Source organism: Triturus cristatus, chromosome 2_2 (genome assembly GCF_964204655.1).
Source record: "Triturus cristatus chromosome 2_2, aTriCri1.1, whole genome shotgun sequence".
Classification (NCBI taxonomy): domain Eukaryota; kingdom Metazoa; phylum Chordata; class Amphibia; order Caudata; family Salamandridae; genus Triturus; species Triturus cristatus.
Window position 1 is genome coordinate 220,178,927 of NC_140582.1, and position 26,954 is coordinate 220,205,880.

The 26,954-nt window shown below is 43.6% G+C and overlaps 1 protein-coding gene across 3 annotated transcripts in view; it reads left to right on the forward strand.

Annotated features, from left to right (window-relative positions):
• Positions 1 to 26,954, forward strand: part of SUSD1 (sushi domain containing 1) — a 611,958-nt gene that overhangs the window by 131,432 nt on the left and 453,572 nt on the right. For 2 of the 3 annotated variants that reach the window (XM_085641265.1, XM_085641266.1), the window contains exon 6: positions 22,057 to 22,236. The exons of the other annotated variant lie outside the window; for it this stretch is intronic. In XM_085641265.1, coding sequence (XP_085497391.1) covers positions 22,057 to 22,236 — 180 coding nt within the window. The remainder of the gene's footprint in view (positions 1 to 22,056; positions 22,237 to 26,954) is intronic. 3 annotated transcript variants of the gene reach the window in all.

Here is a 26,954-nt window from a genome sequence, read left to right on the forward strand (position 1 = left end):
GTTTATATGTATTAGCATTATTTTGTGTGTATGTATTCATCATCTTGCGTTTGAAAGCACGCTTTTACGGTGCTTCTACTACACTCACTTTCATGTGTTACTGTGTTTAACGTGTGCAAATTGCACTTTCAGCTTTTGGTGTCTTTAATCAGCAAATGTGTTGTGTATTATGATTTTTAAACTCTTGCATCATGAATCCCACTGCTATCAAGTCAATTAATCTTTATTCGGGTATAAAAATATCCACAAAAGAACATGACATTTAACATAATCAAACATTTCATTATCAAAACAAATTGCTATCAGGAACCGGACACACTAAGCTGTCACTGTAAGGGGTAGTAAGTTAGAATCCTGTATGCGAAATATTGTCTGACGTAATATTGTGTCCTAATATATCATTTACAAAAATATCCCTTTGGGTTTAGATTTTCCATTTTTACCTGCAGTCAGTTTCCTCTGCGCACACTCACTGGAATAAGGATTTTAAGGGTGATTTCTTCCCTGTTATCTGTGTCTCTTATGTCTGTGGGAGTTAATCGTACAGGTTTCCTTTCATTTCACACAGAAGAGAAAAAAAACGGTGAGAAGTCTTTGAATGAAAGTTAGCATCGCTTCTTTTTCTTTCAAGAACTATTTGGGGAACAATAAGCTGTGAAAGTTTATGTTTCTTGATTTAACAATGAGCTTTCCTGGCTGCCAACGATGGTGTTTTTTGTCCTCAAAATCTTTCTTGGGAGCAAAGAGGAAAAGGCATTCACATGCTTTGATCTTTACTAAATATAAATTGTCTACTGGACTAGGAAATGTGTGGGAGGAAAGCACCACAAACATTAAGGGAGCTGCAGTCCAGTCTACACTCCCGGCCGCATTTGATTTCCTGGGTCTGTAATCGAGTCGGGGGAACTCTCGAGTCCACCCACTATTTTCACAGAGTGGACGTTGTTCCCCGTGACAGGAAGTTGGACCCCAGTAAACTATGTTGAACTTGTCCTGGTTTTATCATCGGACACGGGGACATTCAGCAGCGCCTACACGTTGTCTGCGTTCTGTTCTCAGAAGCAACTTGCAGGCGGCGAGACAAGTCTCCTGCTTCAGATTCCAGCTGGGCCCAAAACAAAGGCCGAATTTAAAGGGCCTCCTTTTTTCCAATATGAGCCTAATAGGGGGCTATCTGTATCCTAACACCTAGATGCCAGAGCAATGGAGAAAAAAGTTAGGCACACAACGTGTTATCGCTTCACAAGTACTTCGGGAAACCTACGATTTGGAAGCAAGCTTTTGACTTAGTTCAATCCCTGTATGAAAGAGATATGCATGCACTGTAAGAAAGTCAGATGTATTGGTCTGTACATATATTTACATGAATAACCATGTAAATACCACAATTTTTTAAATGTAATTTTATAGCGCTACTCATCCCGATGTGGGGTGCTTTACATCACAGGCACACATTTACAGCCGTGTCTGGTGGCTCAGTGGACTAATGCATCTACTGCAGGGGCCTATGTTCGACCTCATGGTCACAGGTTCAAATCCCAGCGGGTCCACTCAGCCTTTCATCCATCTGAGGTCGATAAAATGAGTACAATTGAGTTGGGAAACAACAAACATCTGTTATTCAGCGCCAAGATACCCATAGTGGTGAACGTGCGCTATACAAATACATGTGTTATGTTACAATATATCATACAAGTGTGTAAATTAATGTAAAGGATGTGTTACATAAAACAATGAGGGCAGGGCCACTTGAGTTATGCAGCAGGGGTGGACCGACTAATGCTGCAAGAAAAGGCAAATTATGCAGCGTAATGCAGCATATTTAGTGCTAGCATTACCTCATTATTATGGAATTTTTACACATTCACACTATTTGGGCATAGGTTTCACCTCATCAGTGCCACTTTGACACCCAAATACAGAAATAAGCAACAGGAAGGTGAATAGTCAACCTTTGCAAAGAGCCTTCACTGCTCAAGAACCCATGTATCTGTGATTTAAGTACCTTTTGATCTGTTTGGTCTAGATTTGTTTGATTGTGTGGCAAATGCGGTAAATCCATAATTATATGAAAAATGCAGCAGCTGCAGAATCACATAGTTTCAGAGTCCCTGAATGAGGGTTACAAGGTGTAGTAGTCACACATCGCCCTTCATAGCTCACTGTGCTGCATTATAAGTATTTCAATGTATGAACTGCAAGCAACAGAATGATCTCTGAGTTAAAATCAGTAACCCACTTACCTATATACATTAAATCTAAATCTGTCATCTGCTTGTTGCACAATCTGCTGTGCAGGAAATACTTTAACCCTGTTATGACTTTGAGTCAAAACTGTGACTAGACAAAACACTGATTTCTCCAGCACATGCATTAACCACCTTAGTTATTTTAGGATTATTATTATTCCCCGAGATTTACTGGGCACATAAAAATCTCTGCAGAAGGTGCCTTAACCCCATAGGATATTTTAAAATGCAGCTTTGCAACCAATTAAGCCAGAACGGATTTACCACCACACTTCTCCTTGTTGCCAAATTCTTTGTGGTAGAGCTTTTTTACAAAATAAATGTATCCGTTGTCAGACTGCTTTCTATGACTCCGCCCCCTGTGACTCCACCCCCTTTTCATTGACACAGCTTGCCTCCCCAACGTATGGGTTCCCGGAGGAAAGTTTTTTCAATTCCAGCACTGCTATAAGGATCCTACACATAGCAGTCGCAAGGCTAGAAAACTGTTTCAAGCATCCTCACACCACCATGTGATTTTTCTGTGCATGCTCAGTGCCAAATGCCCAGAAGAAATCAGCAGGAAAAATGCAAGAAAATGTCCATCCTGCAATTTTCCCTGAATGCAGCGTGCCAGAAAGCCAGGAGATCAAAATTAATTGCACATAGAGGTAGGCGAGCGAAAAAATGAACAGGGAGAGCTTTGCCAGAGCTTAGCAGAGGGTCTGGCTTGGCTCTTAGAGCCCGTGCGAAAGCGGAGCCCTGGAATGATTTGGCAAGTAAATCATGCAACAAACGTTGTGTTAGAATATGATAAGGCGTCTTCAAAATTCAAAGAAGTGAATTTATTTAGCACGCAAAGGCATTTCACCTTAGTACATCACATTATATCATTGCATGGGGACGGATTTATTAAAAGTGATATTTTTAAAAAATGTAAACATTCCTGAACCCTGCCATGGCTAAAATGGCATTAGTAAACTAAGAGGTAAGTCAGTAGTTATGTATCCCCTAAAAATGGCGCAGATTCTTATTATGAATGGAACAATATTGTAGTCTATTAAATCAAACACAAGTGGTTTTTGAACATATCACATCCTGAACTTGCCTATCTGAAGGCACTTTCATATGGAGTGATAAAGAAAAAGGAGGCTTGGTGAAATAAAATACTTGGATCACATAATTGGCGAGCACTGATTTTCTTGTAGCACATTGTGCAGTTCAGCCCCCTAGATTGGTATCTTTTTCTGTCAACTGTTAATGCTTTGTCTTCAGCCCTCTGTGCACGAGGTTAGAGCCTTGATGCAGGCAGAAGCCACATGAAACCTTGGCTGGTGTTGGGCTTGAGGGCCCGAGAAGTCCTTGAGCTGAGTCACAGCCATTCATCTGGCTTGTACCTGGCTCGAGCTTTCAGTGGCTCGCAAACCTCTAGTTCCACACCATTTAAAAAACCGCGAGCAGCCAGATTGTTGGTATTTTTGTTCCTGAGCCTCTTCACCTGCGCTTTGCCTTCCATTGGAGCTGGAGCACACACAAAAAGGAAGAAAGAAGCCAAATGGAGATTGCTGGAGGAGAAGAGTTCTCCCTATCCAGATCTTCATTGCAGTCTTGGTAAGTACTGCTACCCCAGCCAGAATTTGCCCCATCCCACTGTAAAGGAAATACTGCGTCTTATCTTTGGACAAAATGGTGCCCCGGTGATGCGGCATCTGCTTGGCATGCGGGTCAATTTCAAGGAAATTCTACCCACCTGAAAGTCAATCAACCCAAACAATTAAAATGGACTGATCGCCATCTTATTGCTTTTGAAATACTTTTGACCAGCAATAGCAAATATTGAAAAAAATATGAAAATCGGATGGTATGGCCCTGGAAAAAATCATTTAGGTGGGTTTAGGGAACTGTCTCCTATTCCCGTATTTGGAGAATTTCGCTGATATTGACAAGGCAACCTCAACTTATCAGGATTCACTTATTAAGGCATCCTAATCAGGTGGCCCCGCTCACACGTCCCAAGAATAGGTAGACCAAAATTCAAGCAGCTTGCTAAAATTGTAAGTGACTAGAAAGGAAGTGGCGAAGGACCAAATCTTTCCAGGGTAGGAGAGCTTTTAAAGCATCTCTTAATATATGCCATCAACAGCTGACAGAGGTTTGCAGAAGTTTTATTACCATAAGGATTGAGCAGTCAGGCAATTCGGCCAGGAAAATGTCCAAATCCTTGAATTAATTTGTAAAGCAAGATGCCTGCAGAACACCAATTCCTGCTTCTGAGGAAGAGTCTCTTGTGGGTTATTTCTTTGAGAAGATCATTAATATATATAAGGAGTCTGTCCCTAATTAGAGCTGCAAATTGATAGGGTAGATTATAACCTGCCATCTTTCAATGCCCCTGGTCTATTAGAAAGGTTTGACCCGATTACCCAGGCAGAGGTACTTGAGACACTAATTAAAGTAATGTCAAGGTCACCGGAGGATCCTTGTCCTATACATATATGTACCTCCCTGCCCTCAATACTGGTGCCTTTCTTTATAGAATTGTTGAACCTGTCCTTGGAATTGTCCAAGATGCCAAAAGCTTGGATTTGTCTCCCCTATTTTAGAAAAATCTGACAAATTTTGCAACTTTTCACCCCATTTTGCTCCCTGCATTCCTAAGTAAGTTCATGGAGAAACAAATCTCCCAATACTAAGAGAATAATCATATACTGGACCCTTCGCAGTCTGTTTTTTGAGCCGCTCATGGTATTGAAACAGCTTTTAAGACTGTTACTGACACTGTTAGGTTCACTCTGGATGAAGGCAGACCAGTGATGTTGGTTTTATTAGACTTGTTGGCTGCTTTCGACATGGTATCCCATCCTGTCCTTATACAGAGACTGTATGACATTGGAGTTCAGTTAGCCTGGTTTAGGGACCTTCTTAAAGATCGAACCCCTGTAGCCTCCATTTATCCTTTTAAATCAAGGATTATACCCAATACCTAGGGGGGTTTCTCAGGGATCATCACTAAACCCTACTCTCTTTAATATCTATGTGACTCTGTTAGCCAAAATTGTAGAATCCTGTGGGTTTAAAAGCCTGCTCTGTGCGGATGATACTCAACTAGTGATTTCAATGGGGCAGGATCTTGAAGCCACCAAAGATAGGTTTTCTATTTGAATGAGAAAGGTGGCTTCTTGGATGAAACAGAGCTGTTTACAGCTAAATGGAGGTACGATGGAAGTTTTACTGTTTGGCCAAGGCACAGGAGTTTTGATCGGTGGACTGGTGGCCTGGTGAGCTTGGTATTGCCCTTTTCCCTAAGAAAGTGGCAAGATATCTGGGTTTTTTGGTGGATGACTCTCTATGATGTACCAAGTGGACTCTATCTGTGGTTCCTGCTTTGGCATTTTTTGACTTCTCAGGAAAGTGTTCCCGTGGCTTCCCGTCAGTTCAAGAAAAACTATAATCCTAGCTCTTATAACCAGTCGTCTGTACTATGTCAATTAGCTATTCCTGTGAGGGTGAATACGGTTAGGGTATTCTGAAACACTCACCCACTTGATCATGCTATTCTCACTGCTCAAGAGATATATTGTGGTGGGAAACAGTCGGAACATCGTGGTCTTAACCACGAGTGTTACGACTCCGCAAGCTAAACCACGCTTGCCTTAACCATGCATATGCTTTAACTACGGTTAAGGCAATGCGTGGTCTAGCTGCTGGCTGCTGGGGATGGAAGCAGGAAGACCTTGCAGAAAGAGATCTGGGGTGAGGTAAGTGGGGCTGGACTGTAGTTTTCTGGGCTGGGGGTTCGGGGTCGTTTTCTGAGCTGGGGGTCAGGGTAGTTTTCTGAGCTGAGGGTTTGTGGTAGTTTTCTGGGCTGGGGGTTTAGGGTAGTTTTCTGGACTGGGGGTTGGGGTTTGTTTTCAGGGCTGGGGGGGTCGGAGGTAGGTTTCAAGGCTGGGTGGGTTCGGGGCTAGTTTTTAGGGCTGAGGTAGATGGAGGTAGTTTTCAGAGCTGGGGGGGTCGGGGTAGTTTTTAGGACTGGGGGTCAGGGTAGTTTTCAGGGTTCAGGAGGGTCGGAGTAGTTTTCAGGGATGGGGGAGGGTTGGAGTAGTTTTTTGTAGTTAGGGGTTAGGGTATTAGGTCTAAGGGCAGTGGAAGGGGTTGGGGATAGTTTTAGGGACAGCGCTGGGGTGAAAGGGGGTCGAGATAGTGTTTATTAAGGGACAGGGTTTTAGGCCTCAGGGGTAGCGGAATGCGTGGTCGGGGTAATTTTTAGAGCTTAGGGGACAGCGGGGTTGTTTTTACGGCTCAGAGGAGGGGTTGGAGTAGTTTTAAAAAAATAGGGTTTGGAGTTTTAGGCCTAAGGGCAGTGGGAGGGGTTGGGGTAGTTGTAGTGACAGCGCAAGGGGGTGGGAGGGGGCTGAGGTAGTGTTTAAGGGTTAGTGACAGTGTGGGGGTTGGGAGGGGGTCAGGTATTTGGACCTCAAGGTGGGGAGGGGGGCAGGGGGAGTTTGTAGCTTAGTGCAGTGGGACGAAGGTCGCAAGCTTAGCCACGCATACCCCTTTACCATTAATGCATTTACCACTAAATTATGTGGTGAAAGCATGCTTGTTAAAAGAATGCGTGAGTGAGACGCATTTGTGGTTTAGGTTGCAAGGTGGAGGCACCCGTGGTTTAGACAGTCATGCCTCTATCATACAACCTATGGTGGTGCATTGAGGGTAGGGAGAATCCCCCTACCCCCTAAAATATGCAATCCAAAGGACCACACCAAATAATTGTATCACTCCCCCAAGCACATGCTCAATTTTACAACATATTGTGACCACAATTTTAAAACATCAACTTTTTGTTCATTTCTTGCTTTCTTTATTCTTTTTAACCACCACCACTTGTTTCGTCGTGAAAGGGTGTACCCCACGATTTCTTCAGGGCTGAAAAAAAAGTTACTGTTTTCAATTTGTTGTAACAATGTGTTGTAAAATTGAGCTTGTGCTTCAGGGATTGATACAATTATGACAATTAGCTCCAGGCAACTGGAAATTAGGTCCTTTTGTCAAGATTGCAGGTGGTGCAGAATATGGTGGCACGTTTGGTTTGTAATCTTCCTTCTGGCTCCCCCTCTGAACCAATGCTAAGAGCCTTAAATTGACTTCCTATCAGAAAGTGCAGTCTGTTTAAACTTCTCTGCCATGCACACAAAGCTTTGTACAGAAAATGTCCGGGTTACATTCGGTTGAACCTTTCGTTTTATCATCCAGGCAGGAATTTGAGGTCATCGGATAAGGCATATGCAGTCCCCCCCAGGGTATTCGTACAACTCGGAATGGGGGGCGTTTTTTCTCCTATCTGGCCTGTTAGACCGGGCATCCTTGGAGTGGTTCGCCAAACTTTTCGCCTTCAGACCTCCTGCTTTTGCTGACTTTGTTTTCGCTGGACTTAGGACTCTGTTCACTTTAACACTGCATACTTTACCACTGTTAAGCAGTGCTAAATTGCTTGTGCTCTCTGCTGAAAACATGGTAACATTGGCTTATACCCAATTGGAATATTTAATTTACTTATATGTCCCTAGTAAAGTGCCCAGGGCTAGTGGGCCAGCAGCATTGATTGTGTCACCCACTTAAGTAGACCTTTAAGCATGTCTCAGGCCTGCCAATGCAGAGCCTGTGTGAGCTTTTTTAACCTGCCATGTCGACCTGGCAAAATAAACATTTTGCCAGCCCCAAACCTTATTTTTTAATTCATATGTCAACCTTAAGGTAGGCCTTAGACAGCCCCAAGGGCAGGCTGAATAGTATTTAAAAGGTTGTACATATACTATTTTTATATGTCCTGGTAGTGAAAAACTCTTAAACTAGTTTTTTTCTACTGCAAGGCCTAGCTCTCCCATAGGATAACATTGGAGTTGCCTTGTTACATTTTATAAGTGTAATTTCCAAGTGAGAAGAGATGACTGGTTCATGTTTGCTGTCTCTGGAATCCTACTTCAAAATCCTAATTGATGGTGAAATTGGATTTCAAATTGCAATTCTGAAAATACCACTTTCAGAAAGTTAACATGTTCTTGTTTTAGCCATTTGAGGTCTGCATCCTGTCTCTGATCACATGACTAGGTGTAGTTTGCAGTTAAACTTTGTGTATTCCTCCTAGATAGCCACAAATAATGGGAGCTTAGGTGTGACTGGATGCACCATCACTTACAGGATAGGAGGGAGAAGCTGGGCCCAGCCTCACACCTAAATAGGCTGAGTCCTGTCTCCACATATAGGGCTGCATATCCCCTGTAGTTAGTCTGGAGCCGGGGCAGGGAAGACAGGGCATCTGTGCACTTCAAGGGCATGCCTCCGGGCGCCTCTCCCCACTTCAAAGGCACAACTGTGTATAAAAGAAGCACCTCAGGCACCACCACTTTAGTACCTGTGGACTTATGGATACTCTGCCAGGAAGAGGGACTGATGTGTTCCTACAAGGATTGCCCCTCTGCTAGACTTCTGCTCTAAAGAAAGTGCTACAGTGTTGTGCTGACTTGCTGCCTGCTGCCCTCTTGTCTGGTGAAGAAGAACTGAAACTGCAACCTCATCTTGAACCCAGGACCCCAAAGTGACTCAAAGGGCTAGTCTGCTGGCATCCTGATCAGAGCCTCAGGGACATAAAAGGCTTCCCATCAGCTCTTGGATCTGACTTCAGTGAGTTCCTGACCCCCAAGTGGGACCTCTCAGGTCCTGGACACTTGGTGTGACTCTCAAGCTCTTGAAATCAAGCTTTTGGGTTCTTTGCAACTGCAAATGGAACCGTTTGCACCAGAACCATGCAGCATTCTACAAAAATCAGTGTGAGCCGACACCAGCCTGTCTCTTCGCACAGCAGCATCAACAGCCTGGGGGGAGTGCCAACATGAAGCTATGCTACACCCGTCCTGCTCTTCGTGCCACATTGACTACCTCCCTTGATGCTTTCCTTGCTCCTGGTGACTCTCTTCAATGCACATGGGACTCTTGGCACAAAACTTGAGAAGGTAAAATGTTAGCGCAAATAATCTGGGACTGTGTCCAAGCCACGCTCCATCGTGGTCAGCCTGAACTTTTGGCTTTGACCTGTTCCTGCACGGCCAGATAGCCACGGTTGGTGCTTTATGTTTTGTAGGTGCTATATTGCAGTTTATTCTTTACAAATTCATAAATCAGGTTCTACTGATTGGATTCTTTTTCACTTCGCTCTTGTTTTATTTATTAAATGAAGCTCTTTATTTCGAATCCAGTGTGCAACCTGTTTGTGTTGTGTTTTCACTGTTTTACTGTTTGAAGTGTTGCACAAAACTTTACACAATGCCTCTAAGTTAAGTCTGACTGCTCTGTGCCAAGCTAACAGGGGGTTGAGCACAGGTTAATTTGGGGTTTGCTTGTGCCTTACCCTGACAAGGATTGTGGATGCTGCTTGACCAGTAACCCAGTTTCTAACATAGCTCCTTACCGTTGGAACAGGCTATCATTTAAAATCTGCTCTTGCCAGAATTGTATTTTTGTTATTTGTTTTTTTTTTAAATGCTGAAATCCTGGTTATTCGAAGGCTCTAACAATCTCTAACCTATGTGATTGTAGCATTAGCGCTGGGATACTCTTGTGGGAGTGAGGTGTTGCACTATACAAGAACCCATAACATAACATAACAAATGTTTCCAACTCAAAATGCAGGGCCTGGAGGTACCATTACAATCCCCCAGGTCCCAGCCTTGCTTTCAAGTGCTAGCTTCTTTAGAAATGGAAGAGCTAGCAAATTAATAGGGATAGTCCTTGTGCATGAGCTGAGCCATGAAACTGGCAAGTAATTCATGCAACAAAATATGCAAAGTTTCTGCACAAATCAAAAAAGTGCATTTCATTAAAATGCAGAAACGTTTCACCATAGTATTTCATATTATATCACTGCATTGACAGGCATTTACTAAAAGTGATAGCTTAAATTTAGTGTGAACTTCGAAACAGTCATGCCCACCCCTGCCATGGCAACAGTGTTTTTAAAGAACTAAGCATTCTCAATCGTCATGAGCACTCAATAAGAGGCCTAGATTCTTAATATACACAGAGCAACGTTATACTCTATTTGATCCATCACAAGAGAAAAATTTGCATAAGATCACACAATTTGGTCATGTGGGGAAGCCAGGATTGATCCCAGGTTTTCTGCTTTCTTGTTGTGTAATTCTAACACTACATGGCCATCGCTTTATTTCTTCTGTTTATATCAAAGGTTACTGCTTTGTCTTTAATTCATGGCGCATGAGTTTAGAGTGTGGGTGGCAGGTAGAAACCACATGCGAGTCATTTGCCATGTGCACCCTATATGTGGCCTAGATTCTTGTTATTCCGGGAGCAACACTATAGTCTCCTAAATTAAACACGAGAGAGATTTGCCTATAATCACACAATTTGATCAACTGTGTAAGCCGGTATTGATCCCAAGTTTCCTGCTTTGACATTGTTCATTCAGCACTTGAAGAATATGTATTTGTTTCTCCTGTTTTACATCGAAGGTTAATGCTTTGTATGTAATTCTTAGTGCATGAAGTTGGAGTGTGGGTGGCAGCAGCTACGTGAAAGGCAATTGTCATGTACACCCTATGTAAGGCCCAGATCCTTAATTTTTATACATGGAGGAACATTATAATTGATTAAATGACTCAAAAGAGTTATCTACCTACCACACATAGCTAAGCACCAGTTCAGTTTCCACTTATTGCTGTATGTTTGTGAAAGCGCATAGACCGATGTATGCATGCTACACTCATCAACTGAAACCGATCGTTTTAAAGTTTGGTCAGGACTACAGATTGATGTGCACTTATTTGCCAACTTGTAGAAATCGTGTGCTCGTTTCTTCTCTCATCCATGCTGCAACTGTGCATTTTTCCCTTTAAATAAGGGCTGTCTTGCATAATCCTGCTTGCTCTTTTACTACTCAAATATTTCAGCTTTGTGCAGAAGAACCTGTTACTTTCCAACAAAAAATGATTTTGAAACATTTGAAATTATGTGCTTTATTTACCAGTTCCAATCACTAAATGTTGAAGAGCTGTTTCCCTTTAAAGGAATTTATATTACAAAAGAGGAGCTTTGAAGGGATAATAAACAAAGGGCACCCTCCAACAATACTAGCAAAAAACACAAAGCCCTAGTTACATATTACACATGAACATCAGAATTCTAAGGGATGCCCCACAGTTTCTACTTTTCGTGGGGCAGGGTGTGGGGCCAGATGTACGACGTGCAAAATAGCGCCTTGCAAATTGCAAGTCTTTTGCGATTCGCAATTTGTGAGGTGCTATTTTGCAAGTGCAACAGTGTTTTGACCACTGTTTGCAATTCCCAATGGGGTCGCAAATTGCGAGGCTCATTATTATTAATGAGCCTCTCGCAATTTGCGAGCCCATTAGGAATGACAGGCCCCCCAGGGATGGTGGCCTGCTGGGCTCAGCAGACCACCATGTCTGGGACTGCTTTTAAATAAAGCAGTTTTTTTTTAAAATGCAACCCGTTTTCCTTAAAGGAAAACGGGATGCATTTTTTAAAAAAAATGAAACTTTTTCGTTTCAGTTTTTAAGGGCAGGCAGTGGTCCCTGGGACCACTGCCTGCCCTTAAAATATATTTTTGGAGACAGTCACAAAGTAGAAGGGTTCCCCTGGGGACCCCTTCCAAATTGCGACTGCATTGCCACCTCCTTGAAGAGGGTGGTCATTTGCAAGTGTTTTGCGACCTCAATTGCGGTCACAAAACATTCGTACATTGATTTGCGGACGCAATTGGGAAGGGAACGCCCCTTCCTAATTGCGATTCACAATTCCTAAATAGCGTGTCGCAAATAAATTGCGACTCGCTATTTAGGAATTGTACATGCCAACATTGATTTTGCAGTACAAAATGGGGTGGTGATGGACGGAGCATCAGAACCAATCAAACACTCACACCCAGTCAAGAGATCTGGGTTTGATCCATCACCGTTCTTTAGCCCACTCTGCCACCCCAGTTCAGACATGGCCATATGCAAATCAGTCTGACCCTGTGCCTCATGGGAACAGTCCAGCCCGAACTGCCAAGCCATGCCTTCCCTGGACCGGAAACAAGCTTCCTAGGACCGGTTTCTGGCATTTCAGACGTCTTCAGCCAGGCTTGCTTGAATCCAGTGGCAAAGTGAGCAAGGGACTCACGTCTGAGCATACCCTGCCAACTTATGGCGAACAAAGCGGGACAAAAGGGGTTGGTGATGGACGGAGATTCAGAACCAATCAAACACTCACACCCAGTCAAGAGATCTGGGTTTGATCCATCACCGTTCTTTAGCCCACTCTGCCACCCCAGTTCAGACATGGCCATATGCAAATCAGTCTGACCCTGTGCCTCATGGGAACAGACCAGCCCGAACTGCCAAGCCATGCCTTCACTGGACCGGAAACAAGCTTCCTAGGACCGGTTTCTGGCATTTCAGCCGTCTTCAGCCAGGCTTGCTTGAATCCAGTGGCAAAGTGAGCAAGGGACTCACGTCTGAGCATACCCTGCCAACTTATGGTGAACAAAGCGGTACAAAATGGGGTGGTGATGGACGGAGCATCAGAACCAATCAAACACTCACACCCAGTCAAGAGATCTGGGTTTGATCCATCACCGTTCTTTAGCCCACTCTGCCACCCCAGTTCAGACATGGCCATATGCAAATCAGTCTGACCCTGTGCCTCATGGGAACAGTCCAGCCCGAACTGCCAAGCCATGCCTTCCCTGGACCGGAAACAAGCTTCCTAGGACCGGTTTCTGGCATTTCAGCCGTCTTCAGCCAGGTTTGCTTGAATCCAGTGGCAAAGTGAGCAAGGGACTCACGTCTGAGCATACCTTGCCAACTTATGGCGAACAAAGCGGTACAAAATGGGGTGGTGATGGACGGAGCATAAGAACCAATCAAACACTCACACCCAGTCAAGAGATCTGGGTTTGATCCATCACCGTTCTTTAGCCCACTCTGCCACCCCAGTTCAGACATGGCCATATGCAAATCAGTCTGACCCTGTGCCTCATGGGAACAGTCCAGCCCGAACTGCCAAGCCATGCCTTCCCTGGACCGGAAACAAGCTTCCTAGGACCGGTTTCTGGCATTTCAGCCGTCTTCAGCCAGGTTTGCTTGAACCCAGTGGCAAAGTGAGCAAGGGACTCACATCTGAGCATACCTTGCCAACTTATGGCGAACAAAGCGGTACAAAATGGGGTGGTGATGGACGGAGCATAAGAACCAATCAAACACTCACACCCAGTCAAGAGATCTGGGTTTGATCCATCACCGTTCTTTAGCCCACTCTGCCACCCCAGTTCAGTCATGGCCATATGAAAATCAGTCTGACCCTGTGCCTCATGGGAACAGTCCTGCTAGGACTGCCAAGCCATGCCTTCCCTGGACTGGAAACAAGCTTCCTAGGACCGGTTTCTGGCATTTCAGCCGTCTTCAGCCAGGCTTGCTTGAATCCAGTGGCAAAGTGAGCAAGGGACTCACGTCTGAGCATACCCTGCCAACTTATGGCGAACAAAGCGGTTCAAAATGGGGTGGTGATGGACGGAGCATCAGAACCAATCAAACACTCACACCCAGTCAAGAGATCTGGGTTTGATCCATCACCGTTCTTTAACCCACTCTGCCACCCCAGTTCAGACATGGCCATATGCAAATCAGTCTGACCCTGTGCCTCATGGGAACAGTCTAGCCCGAAATGCCAAGCCATGCCTTCCCTGGACCGGAAACAAGCTTCCTAGGACCGGTATCTGGCATTTCAGCCGTCTTCAGCCAGGCTTGCTTGAATCCAGCGGCAAAGTGAGCAAGGGACTCACGTCTGAGCATACCCTGCCAACTTATGGCGAACAAAGCGGTACAAAATGGGGTCGTGATGGACGGAGCATCAGAACCAATCAAACACTCACACCCAGTCAAGAGATCTGGGTTTGATCCATCACCGTTCTTTAGCCCACTTTGCCACCCCAGTTCAGACATGGCCATATGCAAATCAGTCTGACCCTGTGCTTCATGGGAACAGTCCAGCCCGAACTGCGAAGCCATGCCTTCCCTGGACCGGAAACAAGCTTCCTAGGACAGGTTTGTGGCATTTCAGCCGTCTTCAGCCAGGCTTGCTTGAATCCAGTGGCAAAGTGAGCAAGGGACTCACGTCTGAGCATACCCTGCCAACTTATGGCGAACAAAGCGGTACAAAATGGGGTGCTGATGGACGGAGCATCAGAACCAATCAAACACTCACACCCAGTCAAGAGATCTGGGTTTGATCCATCACCGTTCTTTAGCCCACTCTGCCACCCCAGTTCAGACATGGCCATATGCAAATCAGTCTGACCCTGTGCCTCATGGGAACAGTCCAGCCCGAACTGCCAAGCCATGCCTTCCCTGGACCGGAAGCAAGCTTCCTAGGACCGGTTTCTGACATTTCAGCCGTCTTCAGCCAGGCTTACTTGAATCCAGTGGCAAAGTGAGCAAGGGACTCACGTCTGAGCATACCCTGCCAACTTATGGCGAACAAAGCGGTACAAAATGGGGTGGTGATGGACGGAGCATCAGAACCAATCAAACACTCACACCCAGTCAAGAGATCTGGGTTTGATCCATCACCGTTCTTTAGCCCACTCTGTCACCCCAGTTCAGACATGGCCATATGCAAATCAGTCTGACCCTGTGCCTCATGAGAACAGTCCTGCCCGAACTGCCAAGCCATGCCTTCCCTGGACCGGAAACAAGCTTCCTTGGACCGGTTTCTGGCATTTCAGCCGTCTTCAGCCAGGCTTGCTTGAATCCAGTGGCAAAGTGAGCAAGGGACTCACGTCTGAGCATACCCTGCCAACTTATGGCGAACAAAGCGGTACAAAATGGGGTGGTGATGGACGGAGCATCAGAACAAATCAAACACTCACACCCAGTCAAGATATCTGGGTTTGATCCATCACCGTTCTTTAGCCCACTCTGCCACCCCAGTTCAGACATGGCCATATGCAAATCAGTCTGACCCTGTGCCTCATGAGAACAGTCCAGCCCGAACTGCCAAGCCATGCGCAAACGGGTTCGCAAACCCGTTTGCTCATGCAAAATCACATTGTACATCTGGCCCTTGATCATAGCACCTCCTAGACACATCACATTTTTTGTTTGAACACTTGTTAAGCACCACTGTGGGAGACAGGCCTGCTTCTATTTTCTTCAAAAGATACACGAGGGGTGTATGATTAGACATCAAACCCTGTCCCACGCAAAAGAAGAAACTGTGGAGCATCCCTTAGAATACTGATGTTCATGTGTAATATGTAACTAGGGCTCTGTCAGGCACATGCATCAAAAGAAAAACCGGGCAGATTCTCAGAATCTACCCCTTTGCGGCCGGTATTTTTGCATTTGGGATGCATCATCCCAAATGCAAACATCGCAATTTAAGTAATCTCTAAATTGCGATTACATAAATTGCAATTGCATTTAAGGAATCGCAAATTGAGATTCCATAAATGCAATGCATTAAACTAAAAAAAATAGCGATTTCGCTAATAAGGGGCGCAAATTACCATGAAGTTGAACTTCATGGTAATTTGCAAAACCCTTGAAAAATGCACTTATGTGCATTTTTCAAAGTTTCATGTTGCGCACACACATGCCCTTAGGGCATGTGTGAGCGCAACATATGTGCACAGAACAATTTCAGGGGTGCAACAGGGTGTCCTTTTGACACCCTTGCACCCTGAAATTGCATGCGCAATTTGCGAGGACCTATTGGTACTCGCAAATTGCGCATGCAATGTCCCATTCATTCCTATGGGCCTGTAGGCCAATAGGATTGAATGGGAAGCCATTCCTTATTTGCGACTCACAATTTGCGAGTCCCAAATAAGGAATGTGTAGGAATCGCTATTTTCACAGCGATTTCTACATGCATAGGCTTTTGCGAGTCCTTAATTGCGATTCCTTAATTATCGCAATTAAGGACTCTCAAAATCCTACCTTGATGCATGTGCCTGTGTGTTTTTTGCTCCCTTTAAAGGAAGGCAAGTTGTTTTTTATAACTGTGGAAATTCAAAAGGGTTGGATATTGCCGTGTTATTTTATCAATTTATCGCCCTATCTAGGTATGGCTGGTCTTTCTCTTTGCCATTCCCACCCCTTCCTACTGCAGCAATGCTGCAGAGTTTGCAATGTACTGCATCATAAAAGAGGTTAGCTTTGCTGCTGCTGTCTGGCAGACTGATGTAATTCAAAGTTAGGCTATGTATGAGATGAAGAATCATGTGTGCCTACATAGGCCTGGGTCCTTCGGGATGAGGCTACAGTGAATATCTGAGCCAGAGGTCAGCGTTACATCTTCTCCAGTAAACCATGTTGCGGTTGAACATGTCTAGGATGTGTAAAATTCTTATTAGTAAGCTTAGTCTAATGGAGATTCAAATTACTGGCCATAGTTTGTGGCGTCTGTCACTGTTTCTATATGTACACACTTGCTATGCAAACTATCAATATTTCCTTGTGAAGGGCAATATTTTCTTTGAAGTGCTATTTGAGACTGAAATTTCATATGTCCTTTTTCTTGGGAGTTAACTTTATCACAATTTTCTTCTCATCCTTTGACACTGGCCAGCTTGCACTTATTTTGAAGTAGAGCTGATACTTTACAGTAAAATGTATGGTCCATTCTTTATGTGGGTATTCTGGTGGTACTGATTATAGGGTGGCCTGTCTTTCGGTTGCGCTGGTTAATGTGAGAGAGGTTTGGACATTATAATGCCAACAATAAGAATTTGAGAGATGTCACCTGCTAAATGTGGCGGTGACAACCTTTTGAGGGGGGCAGTGTGTAAGTTGTAAATACATAAATGCAGAGCCCCAAATGTTTTCATAGGGTCCCATTGCTGGATTCCAGGGTTGCCATTACCTTTTTCTTTCACCACTCTACATTTGCTTTGACTTTATCTTATTCTTGCAAGTACTTTTTTCATCAATTTTTCTGCCTTCTTCATTGTTTTCATATCTCTCCTTTGCCTTTTTCCCCCTACTGTCTTTCAATCTTATTCTCGGTCATGGTCTTTTGTTGAAAAACAATCTCTTAAAAGAAGTGCATGTGCCTACCATAGAAACATTAAGTGGTGGGTACAGATGGGTAAGCATATTTCACAGGTGGGCAGTCTAACCTCTGGAGAGCACAGGCAGCTAAAGCAATCACATCTACATGGAAATGTGCTGCGCATGGACTAGTACTCCTGGTGGAGCGGGCTGGTGGCAGACTTAGTTTGTTCAACCCTTGGGTAAAGGAAGTTTTACAATGGCAAACGCCAACATGTGTAGCTTACAAAATCGAGAGTCTTCTGCCTAAATCAGGAGTGCATGCATGCTCGATGGGTTTCCCAAATATGGCAAGGATGGCGCTCACTCCGTGTCCCATCTGATCTCTCTGACAAATTTCAGCCCTGTTTACTGCAGTTACTAGGATCTCCCTCCAGCGTTGTGACTTCCTGTGAAGTCATGGATCGAGATGCCACTCCTGTGAAGGCATACTCGATGTCACGCGAAGTAATGTCTCACGCCGTGTTGTCACTTGCATACACTGCCCGACTTGGTTAGTTCCCCCACTTCTTTTTTAGGACTTGTGGCCTGAGTAAAATTAACATCATACAGCCTGATGTCCGAATTTTGCCTCTGATATGAATTTTTTGTTTGCTGTTTTCATGGTTCTTAGTTACTTACTAGTTCCACTTACGTTGTTTGTGTCACAGCAAGGTTATTTCTGAAAAGTCGGCTCCTTTTTTTCCCCTTTGTGATTCTGTTAGAAACCATCAAAGCATTGCAGAAACTGACTGCATATAAACCTCATGTGATTCTTTATCTAGTACATGATGCCAGAATTATGCTATTTTTACGCACTCCAAAAATCAGAATTAATATTCGTGACTCCGTAATAATAAGTCATTTTTGTAAAGCGCAAACATATCACCCCCTAAGGGTTTCAAGGCCCTGGGGGCATCAGGTAGATTAAATGAGCTATTGCCCAGAGTCACATGATGCTGAGTTGAGCTGCTACCGGGGATCGAACCATGAGCCCGCGCTCTGGAGTTAGTAGCTCTGGGCGCTGCGCCACACATATGGTACATCTATGCCAAGTTTTGAAGGCTAAAAAATGGAGCGAGCACTGGCATGTGTCAAGCCTGTGACTTGCACGAGGCTCCCTGAGATTTTTACTCCAAACATCTTCCAAAGGGCAGTGTTGCTGTTGCCGCACTCACATTGCCTAGCGATAACAATGGTAGTGGTGATCTTGGACAGGAGACTAATGGTCTCCTGTGTTACTCTCTTAATCTGAAACACTATCTATATACCTAAGTACGTATGGGGCAGAAGTGCAATTAGACCACAGTCTGTCCCCCAGATCTGCTGAGACAGTAGTTTGGGCCTTCAAAATGTGCACTCTGGTTCTTCACTTTATTGCCATTCACTTCTGCAAAAGACCTTTGGTCACTCTTACTTTATGCTTCATTTCAATGGCCTTCACACCTTTTCAAAATATACCGAGGAGATGGTGGCAGATGAGAAATTTCAGAAATCCTGCAGAAGTGTATTTCCGGGGGTCAGTATAAACCGTAAACTTATTCAGTGAGGGGTACAAAGGTATTAAAAGCAACAAATGCCAAACGAAACATTTTAATGCTTGATGTCTTAAAAACAGAAAAGTTGTTTGCTCCTTCTAGTCTCTTTCATACTCCTTCTCCCACCTCATACTATGTGGTTACTTCCTCCTCTGGTCACCCGCAAAGTGACTGATTTGTTTTCTTGATTCTGCATACAGACCTGCAACATGAACTCATAAGCATTTTAGAGACGCGCAAAGAGAGAGATAATTTGTGGGAATATTGCCTCCAGAAGGGCAATTTTTTTGCAGACGACATTTAGGATGTGATATTATGTAAAACCATATTCTGACAACGTATTCTGCGTAAGATGAGTACAAGGATGAAGAGTGGGATATAGTGACACAAATGCCCGGAAAGAAAGGGGTAGCCATGAAAGGAACACATTACAGATGAGTTGAACAGGAAGTAATGCTGTTTCACTTTAGTATTAATCAACAACTGTGAAAGCAGGAAAATAAAAAGCGAATAATTGTGAGTTTGGATTTTGAGCACTTCAGCACAACATTGTCAGGCTTTGGAATTCTATTGACCCATTAAGACATATTTACTGATTGCCACAATTTTAAAATCCATAAATGGGAGGCAGTGTTTGGATTGTGTCTACCTTGTGCAAGCAAACATCACAAACAAAGTTATATTTAGCTTGGGAAAGTGCAGTTCAAAAGTGCAGTTCAAACCCCTGCTGTGGAAAATTGAATAATCTCGTCAAGATATAAATAAATTAGAGGAGTATGCTCCTAAAATAGGATGTGCTCACAGACAAGCAAAGAAAATGGATCGGAAGCCTTCCATTGAAAACGTCCTTGCTACTTATGTGTGTAAAAATGTATGCATGTATGTGGTATTTATAAAGAGAAAATCTAGTCAGAGGCAGTAAAGCATGGTATGGGGCCAAAGGCAATGAGAACCTTTCAAGATGGGTTGCCTGGGAGAGGGGGGAAAAGACTGCTGAGCTCCAGGAGGGGATGGACCTGTATCCGGCACCTGGATTGAGTTTTTCTTTGAAGAGGTATATATTCAGCTTCTTGTGATCACATACGGTACTCCATGTTCACTGTGGTTTCAATGGATGAACCTTAGACGTCTCCCCTGAGGAAATAGCCTCTGTCCTTCATCCTCATGAAGTTCCATTCACGGTAGTTCATCCCTGGGGTTCACAAGGATCTATCTTGTTATTGTGAGAGCTGTCTTTGTAATATTACATAGCTTTCTGGATGGCCAAAAGCAAAGTCTCAAAGTTTCATATCTGCTGTTAACCCCACTTGCTTTCCTGACCAAATATCGCAGCCTTGTGTCCATAATGACTTGCATATGACTAACCCCTTCTACAGAAGGGAAAGGCTCCTTGGGTATGAGCGGTGTCTCCAACATTTTGAGTCCACATGAGGAAGACTTCCCTCCTGTAATGACATGGGGAAATCATTGCATCTTATCAGGAATACTTTCTTTATAACTGTTTTGTGGAGGATCTTGCAGTGAATTTTCTGCTGGGAGGTGTACCGCTAATAGTGAAGTCACCACTGAACATCTCTGCACAATATGGTGACATTAAAGGACCCCTTTAAGGCAGAAACCATCTTCTATTCAGTGAGAGAATAACACCCAAAGTTTTGCTTGGTTAACAATGGTTGAATTTTCAATATGTATTTAAAGCTGTTATTTGATTTAGAGAGATGTATTACTCATATTATTTTCCTTACATCAGTCGGGGAGTATTTATGTTCGACTTTCACAACTTTGTATTGCAACAGTACTCTGAACAGGCTGCAAATCGATATGTCTGAGCTTAAGAACGATGATGGATTAAACCCAGATCTGTGACTGGGGGTGAGTGTCTGAAAAGTTTCAGCACTCCATCCATCATCTTTTAGTGTTTGCTTTGTTTGCCCTAAGTTGGCAGGGTATGCCCAGACTTAGGTCCATTGCTCACTTTGCCACTGATTCAAGATAGCCTGGTTGATGAGGGCTGTTAGCCCGAGAGTGGTCCCAGGATGCTTGTTTACCGTCCAGGGAAGACATGGCTTGGCAGTTCGGCAGGACTGTTCCCATGAGGCACAGGGTAAGAATGATTTGCATATAGCTGTGTCTGAACTGGAGTGGTGAAGTGAGCTAAAGAACAATGATGGATTCAACCCAGATCTGTGACTGGGGGTAAGTGTCTGAATAGTTTCAGCACTCCGTCCATCATCTCCTTGTGTTTGCTTTTTCCACAAGGCCATCTGTGGTAACACACCACATTACCAGGCAGACTAGCTCAAGATCTTTGGAAGTCAAAGAAGCCATAACTCTCTTCTCCTTGAAACCCCTTAGTTTAGAACTTTTACTTACTCAAAGGCAACCCTGTTCTGGTGAATCTCCTGCATACTGGAACTCACAGTCTCCATACTGCAATTCTTTGGTACCAATCACTATCTATCGAAAATAACTGAGTGCTCATCTTTTCAGACAATACTTACACTAACTGGTGTTTTGCATTGATCTGACGGGTTCTATCTTCCTATGCTCTGTCTTTAATGCTCAATACATTTGTTAACGACTATGCAGTAATTCCTCTTGCCCCTTCTTGATGTACGTTGTTACTATAGAAGTTTTAATGTAAAGTGCCTTAACACTGTTGAGGTCCAGGTGTGCTATATAAATTTCAAAATATAATAAAATCAAATTAATGTTTGCTCACGGGGATGTTCAGAAAATTATTCATATTGTTTCTAGTTTTTGTAGGGTTAGATTTGACAAGGGGCATGTAGTATTGTAATACAACTGTCCAAAGTGCTTTGCTGTTGTGCCTTATTAGATCATTTGATCAAAGTCTAAAGACACCACAAATTTGACAACATATGGATTCAAGATGGCTTTTAAACATTGTAGAGACCTTCATACCTGTAAACCTTTTGAGACTCCAATGAAGGTGATATTCAGTTGTTTTAATGGACGATTAAATGGAAATATATGGAAATTAAAAATATCATAGTTGGTGAAGAAGGTTTTCAAGGCAGTGATCCATTTATGTCAATGGCAGGTAGTGGGGTTATTTGCTGTGTGAATATGTGCCCAGGAGGTGACACCCTTCTAATGATGGTGAGTTGAGAGGAATGTAATTCATTAGGCTTCAATGTTTGTTATTCATGTGTTTCTCAGAGATCGACTGCGGGAGACCCCCTGAGATCGAAAACAGTAATATAACAGCGGGCAACAACACACTATTTGGGAGTAATATTCAGTACCACTGTATGAACGGGTTTTACAGTGAATCAGGAACAAATGTTGCAACTTGCACAGAGGATGGGATTTGGGAGACCCCATCAATAAGTTGTAAAGGTAAGGTCCATTTTTCTGCGTTATTTGAGTCTAAGTATTATTGTCAGTGTGTGCTCATCGTCGTTGTCAACGTCATCATCATCGCCGTCATCATCATCATCACTGTTGTTGTCATTATCATTGTCATCATCATCATCATCATGGTTATTTTCTTGAACTAAGGATGAACACCTTCTCACCCAAGGGAGGATCACAAGACCTTTACAACAATTCTAATAGATCAAACACATGTTTTTAAATGCTACTAAAACTGTCAAAGGATTGGCCGAAGGAGTGAAAATACAGCAAGAGTAGGCAAGTGCTTCAGCACTGCAAAATAACAGGGGGTAGATCCATTCGGCAATACGAAGAATTGACCCTGAATTTTAAAAAGAAGTACTTTCAAGTTGTTTGGGAAACGGTTGCTTCAGTATTTTAGGCTCAGTCTGTGCAGTAAATCACAAGGCATGACAGCCACCTTCAGTTGATTAAGAACACCACTGGAGGTCAGTACTAATCATGGCTTACAGGTAGAATGGACTTGCAGTGCCCAACTAGTGGCAGCATCTGGACAAACATGGTCTGAATTAGCTGGAGATTGTTCATTAAAAAAAACATATTGAAGGAACCGCTGCAAAGAGGAAGCACCTATATTGAAACAGTGTTATCATCCAATTCTAGGCCCGACAACAGTGTTATCACGCAATTCGAGGCCTGACAACTAGAGCAATTGACACAATCCTTACAGTGTCGTAAGTTAATCAAACTAGCTGCCTCCCCATTAGTAGCTTCTGCATACCTATAGAAGCTAAAATCATACAGAACTTTTAATTACATGTCTTTGATACAAGGATACGACCCACACCAAGCCCTGTCACCCTTTCAGTATAGGCTCTGACCTTTTGAGTTTTAATTTACATAAACACTTTCGACCAATGGTCTTTCGTGCCAGGGAAAATTACATAAATGCAGAGAAGATGCAGAAAATACGTTTTTCAATTTTTAAAAAAGAATTTAGCCCATCAAAAGGGCAAGTGTGTTCCCACACATTCACCCATGGGTTTTGGCGTATTCCTAGATTTACCATTAGTTTTAGAGATGGGAATGCGTCAAAATGCTGTGCCTCCCAAGGTGAGATGCAACGAAGATAAATATCTTTATTTCTCCTAATTTTTCCTCTTTCTATGTGTGCTGCATTCTTCAGTATACGTAGAAAGAGGAAAATGCCTCTGAGGATTGTTTTTGTGCAAGAAGAGGTCAATTCCTGCACAAAAATAATCCCGCCTACAACACTGGCACCCTTGCAACATGATGCAGAGGTGCCTCCATTAGCTCTAAGTGTTACAGCAAACAAATGATGGACGGAATGCTGACAATGCAAACATTCTCCCCCAGTCAAAAGATCTGGGTTAAATCCATCGTTCTTTTGCCCTCTACGCCACCCCAGTTTGGAACCAGCCATATGCAAATCAGTCTTAACCCTGTGCCCCATGAGAACAGTCCAGACCAAACTGCCAGGTCAGGTCCTCCCTGGACCGGAAACAAGCATCCTGGGACCGGTTTCAGGGCATACCCATCCCACAGGGCACAGGGTCAAGACTGATTTGCATATGGCTGGGTCCAAACTAGGGTGGCATAGTGGGCAAAAGAATGATGGATTTAACCCAGATCTTTTGACTGGGGGAGAATGTTTGCATTGTCCGCATTCCGTCCATCATTTGTTTGCTGTAACACTCCATTAGCTCTAGGCAGCCAAACGTGCACCAGCACTAGCAAAGGACAAGGATGCACCACATAATGTTCAATATGTCGCATTCCTGCCCTTTCCCGTTAATGAAGTGCAGCAAAGTGGCCTGCTGCGGTGTGCTACGTGAAAAATACTAAATATGGGTCTCTGTCATTTCTGCTTGGTCACCCCAGATTTTTGGCCTTTTTCTGGACTCTGTTTTTGCTGGACTTAGAAATCCGTGCTCTTTACCTCTGCTAAGCAGGAGTAAATACCCGTGGTCCCCCTTTAAACATGATGAAATTGGCTTATCCCTAATTGGCATATTTAGCTTTCATGAAAGGTCGTAGTATATGTTGCAGAAATACACCCATGGATTGTGAAGTTAAATGTCACTTGTGGACTGCACCTCTGATTGTACCATCCACTCCATTGACATGGAAAACATGACTTCAGACCTGCCCGGTGTAGCCTGACTGCAGCACCCTAAATCCCATAGTACAGACCTATTAAAATACATAACTGTTTTTGACAGTTGGGAAACCATGCTCTTAAATAGTAATAAATCACCCCTAAGTAAACCTTGTCACCAACAAGCTAGGGTGCTTAATATTTAAAAGTGGAACATGCGCAAAATTAAAATAGACATGTTCCTCCAGTTACTAGGCCCCAAAAGCTATATTTACCGGAAGGGCTGTAGCTGAATCCTAGAAAATGTAAAAATGGAGGTTACAAACCTGTAACATTTGATATGAAGCAGCTACAAAAGTCATTCAGAGACCATGTTTAATATTTAGTAAAAATCCCATTTAATGGTAAAGTTAAAACTTGAATACATATTTAGGAAAAGTAACTTTTACAAAGTTACCTTTTCCCTGCCTGAAGCTCGTGCAGGCTCATATGCATTAGCCTATTAGCAGCTGCTCAGCTGCTGCCTAATCTTAATGAGCTTTGAAAACGTCTCCCAGAGCATGACAATGTCTTAAACCTGGCTACAGAGTGGATTGGGTGAGGGGCATTTGATCCCTTTCATCCCAGAAAGGGCAGCTGAGGGTGGACCCAGGAACTTCATTAACTTGAATGGGCTAGAGGTGAGGCTTGCCCATTTGTTTTTCTTTGTAAGGAGAGACCTGAAGAAGGGGAGGTTTTTGTCCCCAAGCAACACAGTTGCCAGGCTGACACCAAACCCAGGGGAGGGAAGCTACCCCAAGAATGGGATTGGAGTGGGTACAGGGGAGGGCACTGCTCTTTTCCCTGGCCACACCTCTGTATGGACACAATAACTTTGCACAAGGAAGGAAAGGTTTCCCCATATTGGATTTTTAGGAGGGGATTGTTTGCAAAAGGGCAAACAGGAACTGCTGAAAAGTGGATAGGGTTGCCGCTAGAAACCTTTTGCCCATTGGTTAGAGAGTGTCCAGGAGTCAAGCCCACCCACTCACTATTGCTAATCATAAATGTGGTGCCCCAAGTATCTCTCCTCCAACACTTCCTGGACCTGCAGAAGATCAGAAAAGGACTGGATCTGCTGTCTGTGACTTAAGAAGAGCCCAGAAGGACTACACCTGCTTCCTCTGGTACCTAGGGTCAGCTGGCTGACCTCCTGTGTGCCTACAGGGACACAGTAAGCTGCGAGATGCCTTTTTCCTAAATCAACCAGTTGACCAGTACAAAGTAGACCTGGCCTGAACCTTGCTGGTAGCCTATGCTGAAGTAATGTCTGGCTACTATGGGCTTTCTGTGAAGACATGGGGGCCTTACAAATGACCAGTGAAACTGCTCCAGAAATCCTAAGAAAATGTGACTTAAAACATTTTTGGACTCTAGAGCCATCACGGAGAGCTACTGGCAATGGTGTCCAATTTCGATGCACCTTCCTGGGATACAGCTTCAAGCGTGCCCCACAGGACTATTTTGAACTCCACAAAAAAGACAAAGTTGAATGTAAAATCTTTGACAAGGACTAACATGCCTGAAGTATCCAACCCGTGCCCCATCGCGGTTTGCCTGAAATTGTGCCTATTTCCCAGTCTTCTGCTTCTACAGACTATCATTGGCGCTTAGTGCTTTTTGGCTCTGTTTTTAGTTAAAACTTCAGAATTCTTATCTCCAGCTCCCCTTATTGGATTGTTGTTGTTTTGGTGTCATTTTGTTTAACAAATGTACTCTACTTTTCTAATTTGGTTTTGGATTTTTATTGTTTGATGTTTTCATTTTATTACTGTTTTAGTACTTCATAAATACTGTACATATTTCCCTAAGTTAGGCCTGTCTGCTCTGTACCATGGCAACCAGGGGGCTGAGGTTAGTTTAATTTAGTCCCTTCGGGTTCCCCCTGACAAGTTAGTGTTGCTATTTCTTTCGTGGGTGACCACCCACTCCAAATAATAATCGACTTTCAAGCAATTGCTATTTTAGGTGCCTCTACTATATGTCCTTGGAAGACATGAATACTTATGTCTGTGGTTACAAAAATGTCTGGGTTCTATGTTTAAAAACTGGGCGGGTTTTTGCTGCTCGGCTATATCAGGGACAGCTCAGAAGGGTGTGAGCATCTATATAGGTAAACATGTTCAATTTCATGTTGAAGCATCTCATTCAGACACAAGTGACAGATGGACATTTTTGCATGGGAAAATAAACCACACAAGTGTGATACTGGCTACAATCTATGCACCAGTTGTAGATGACCCGCTCCCCATTTTGCAGTTAAAACAAGCATTGACGGGTATACCTGGTCAGATTATATATGGAGGGGATTTTAATTATTTACAAAACCCGGTGGTGGATTCTACAAAAAAAGATCGAAGGCAAAATAAACCACAAGTATGTATTGCTTTACTGAGTTGTAAGACAGATTTAGATATTTTAGACCATTGGCGTTTCAACAATCCAACTAAACGTGAGTACTCTTGCTACTCAGCAAAGTATGATTCGTCATCAAGGCTTGACTTTTTTCTAACTTCCCATAATCTGGAAATTCGTAAATATAAGCATATAGCAAATGCCTTCT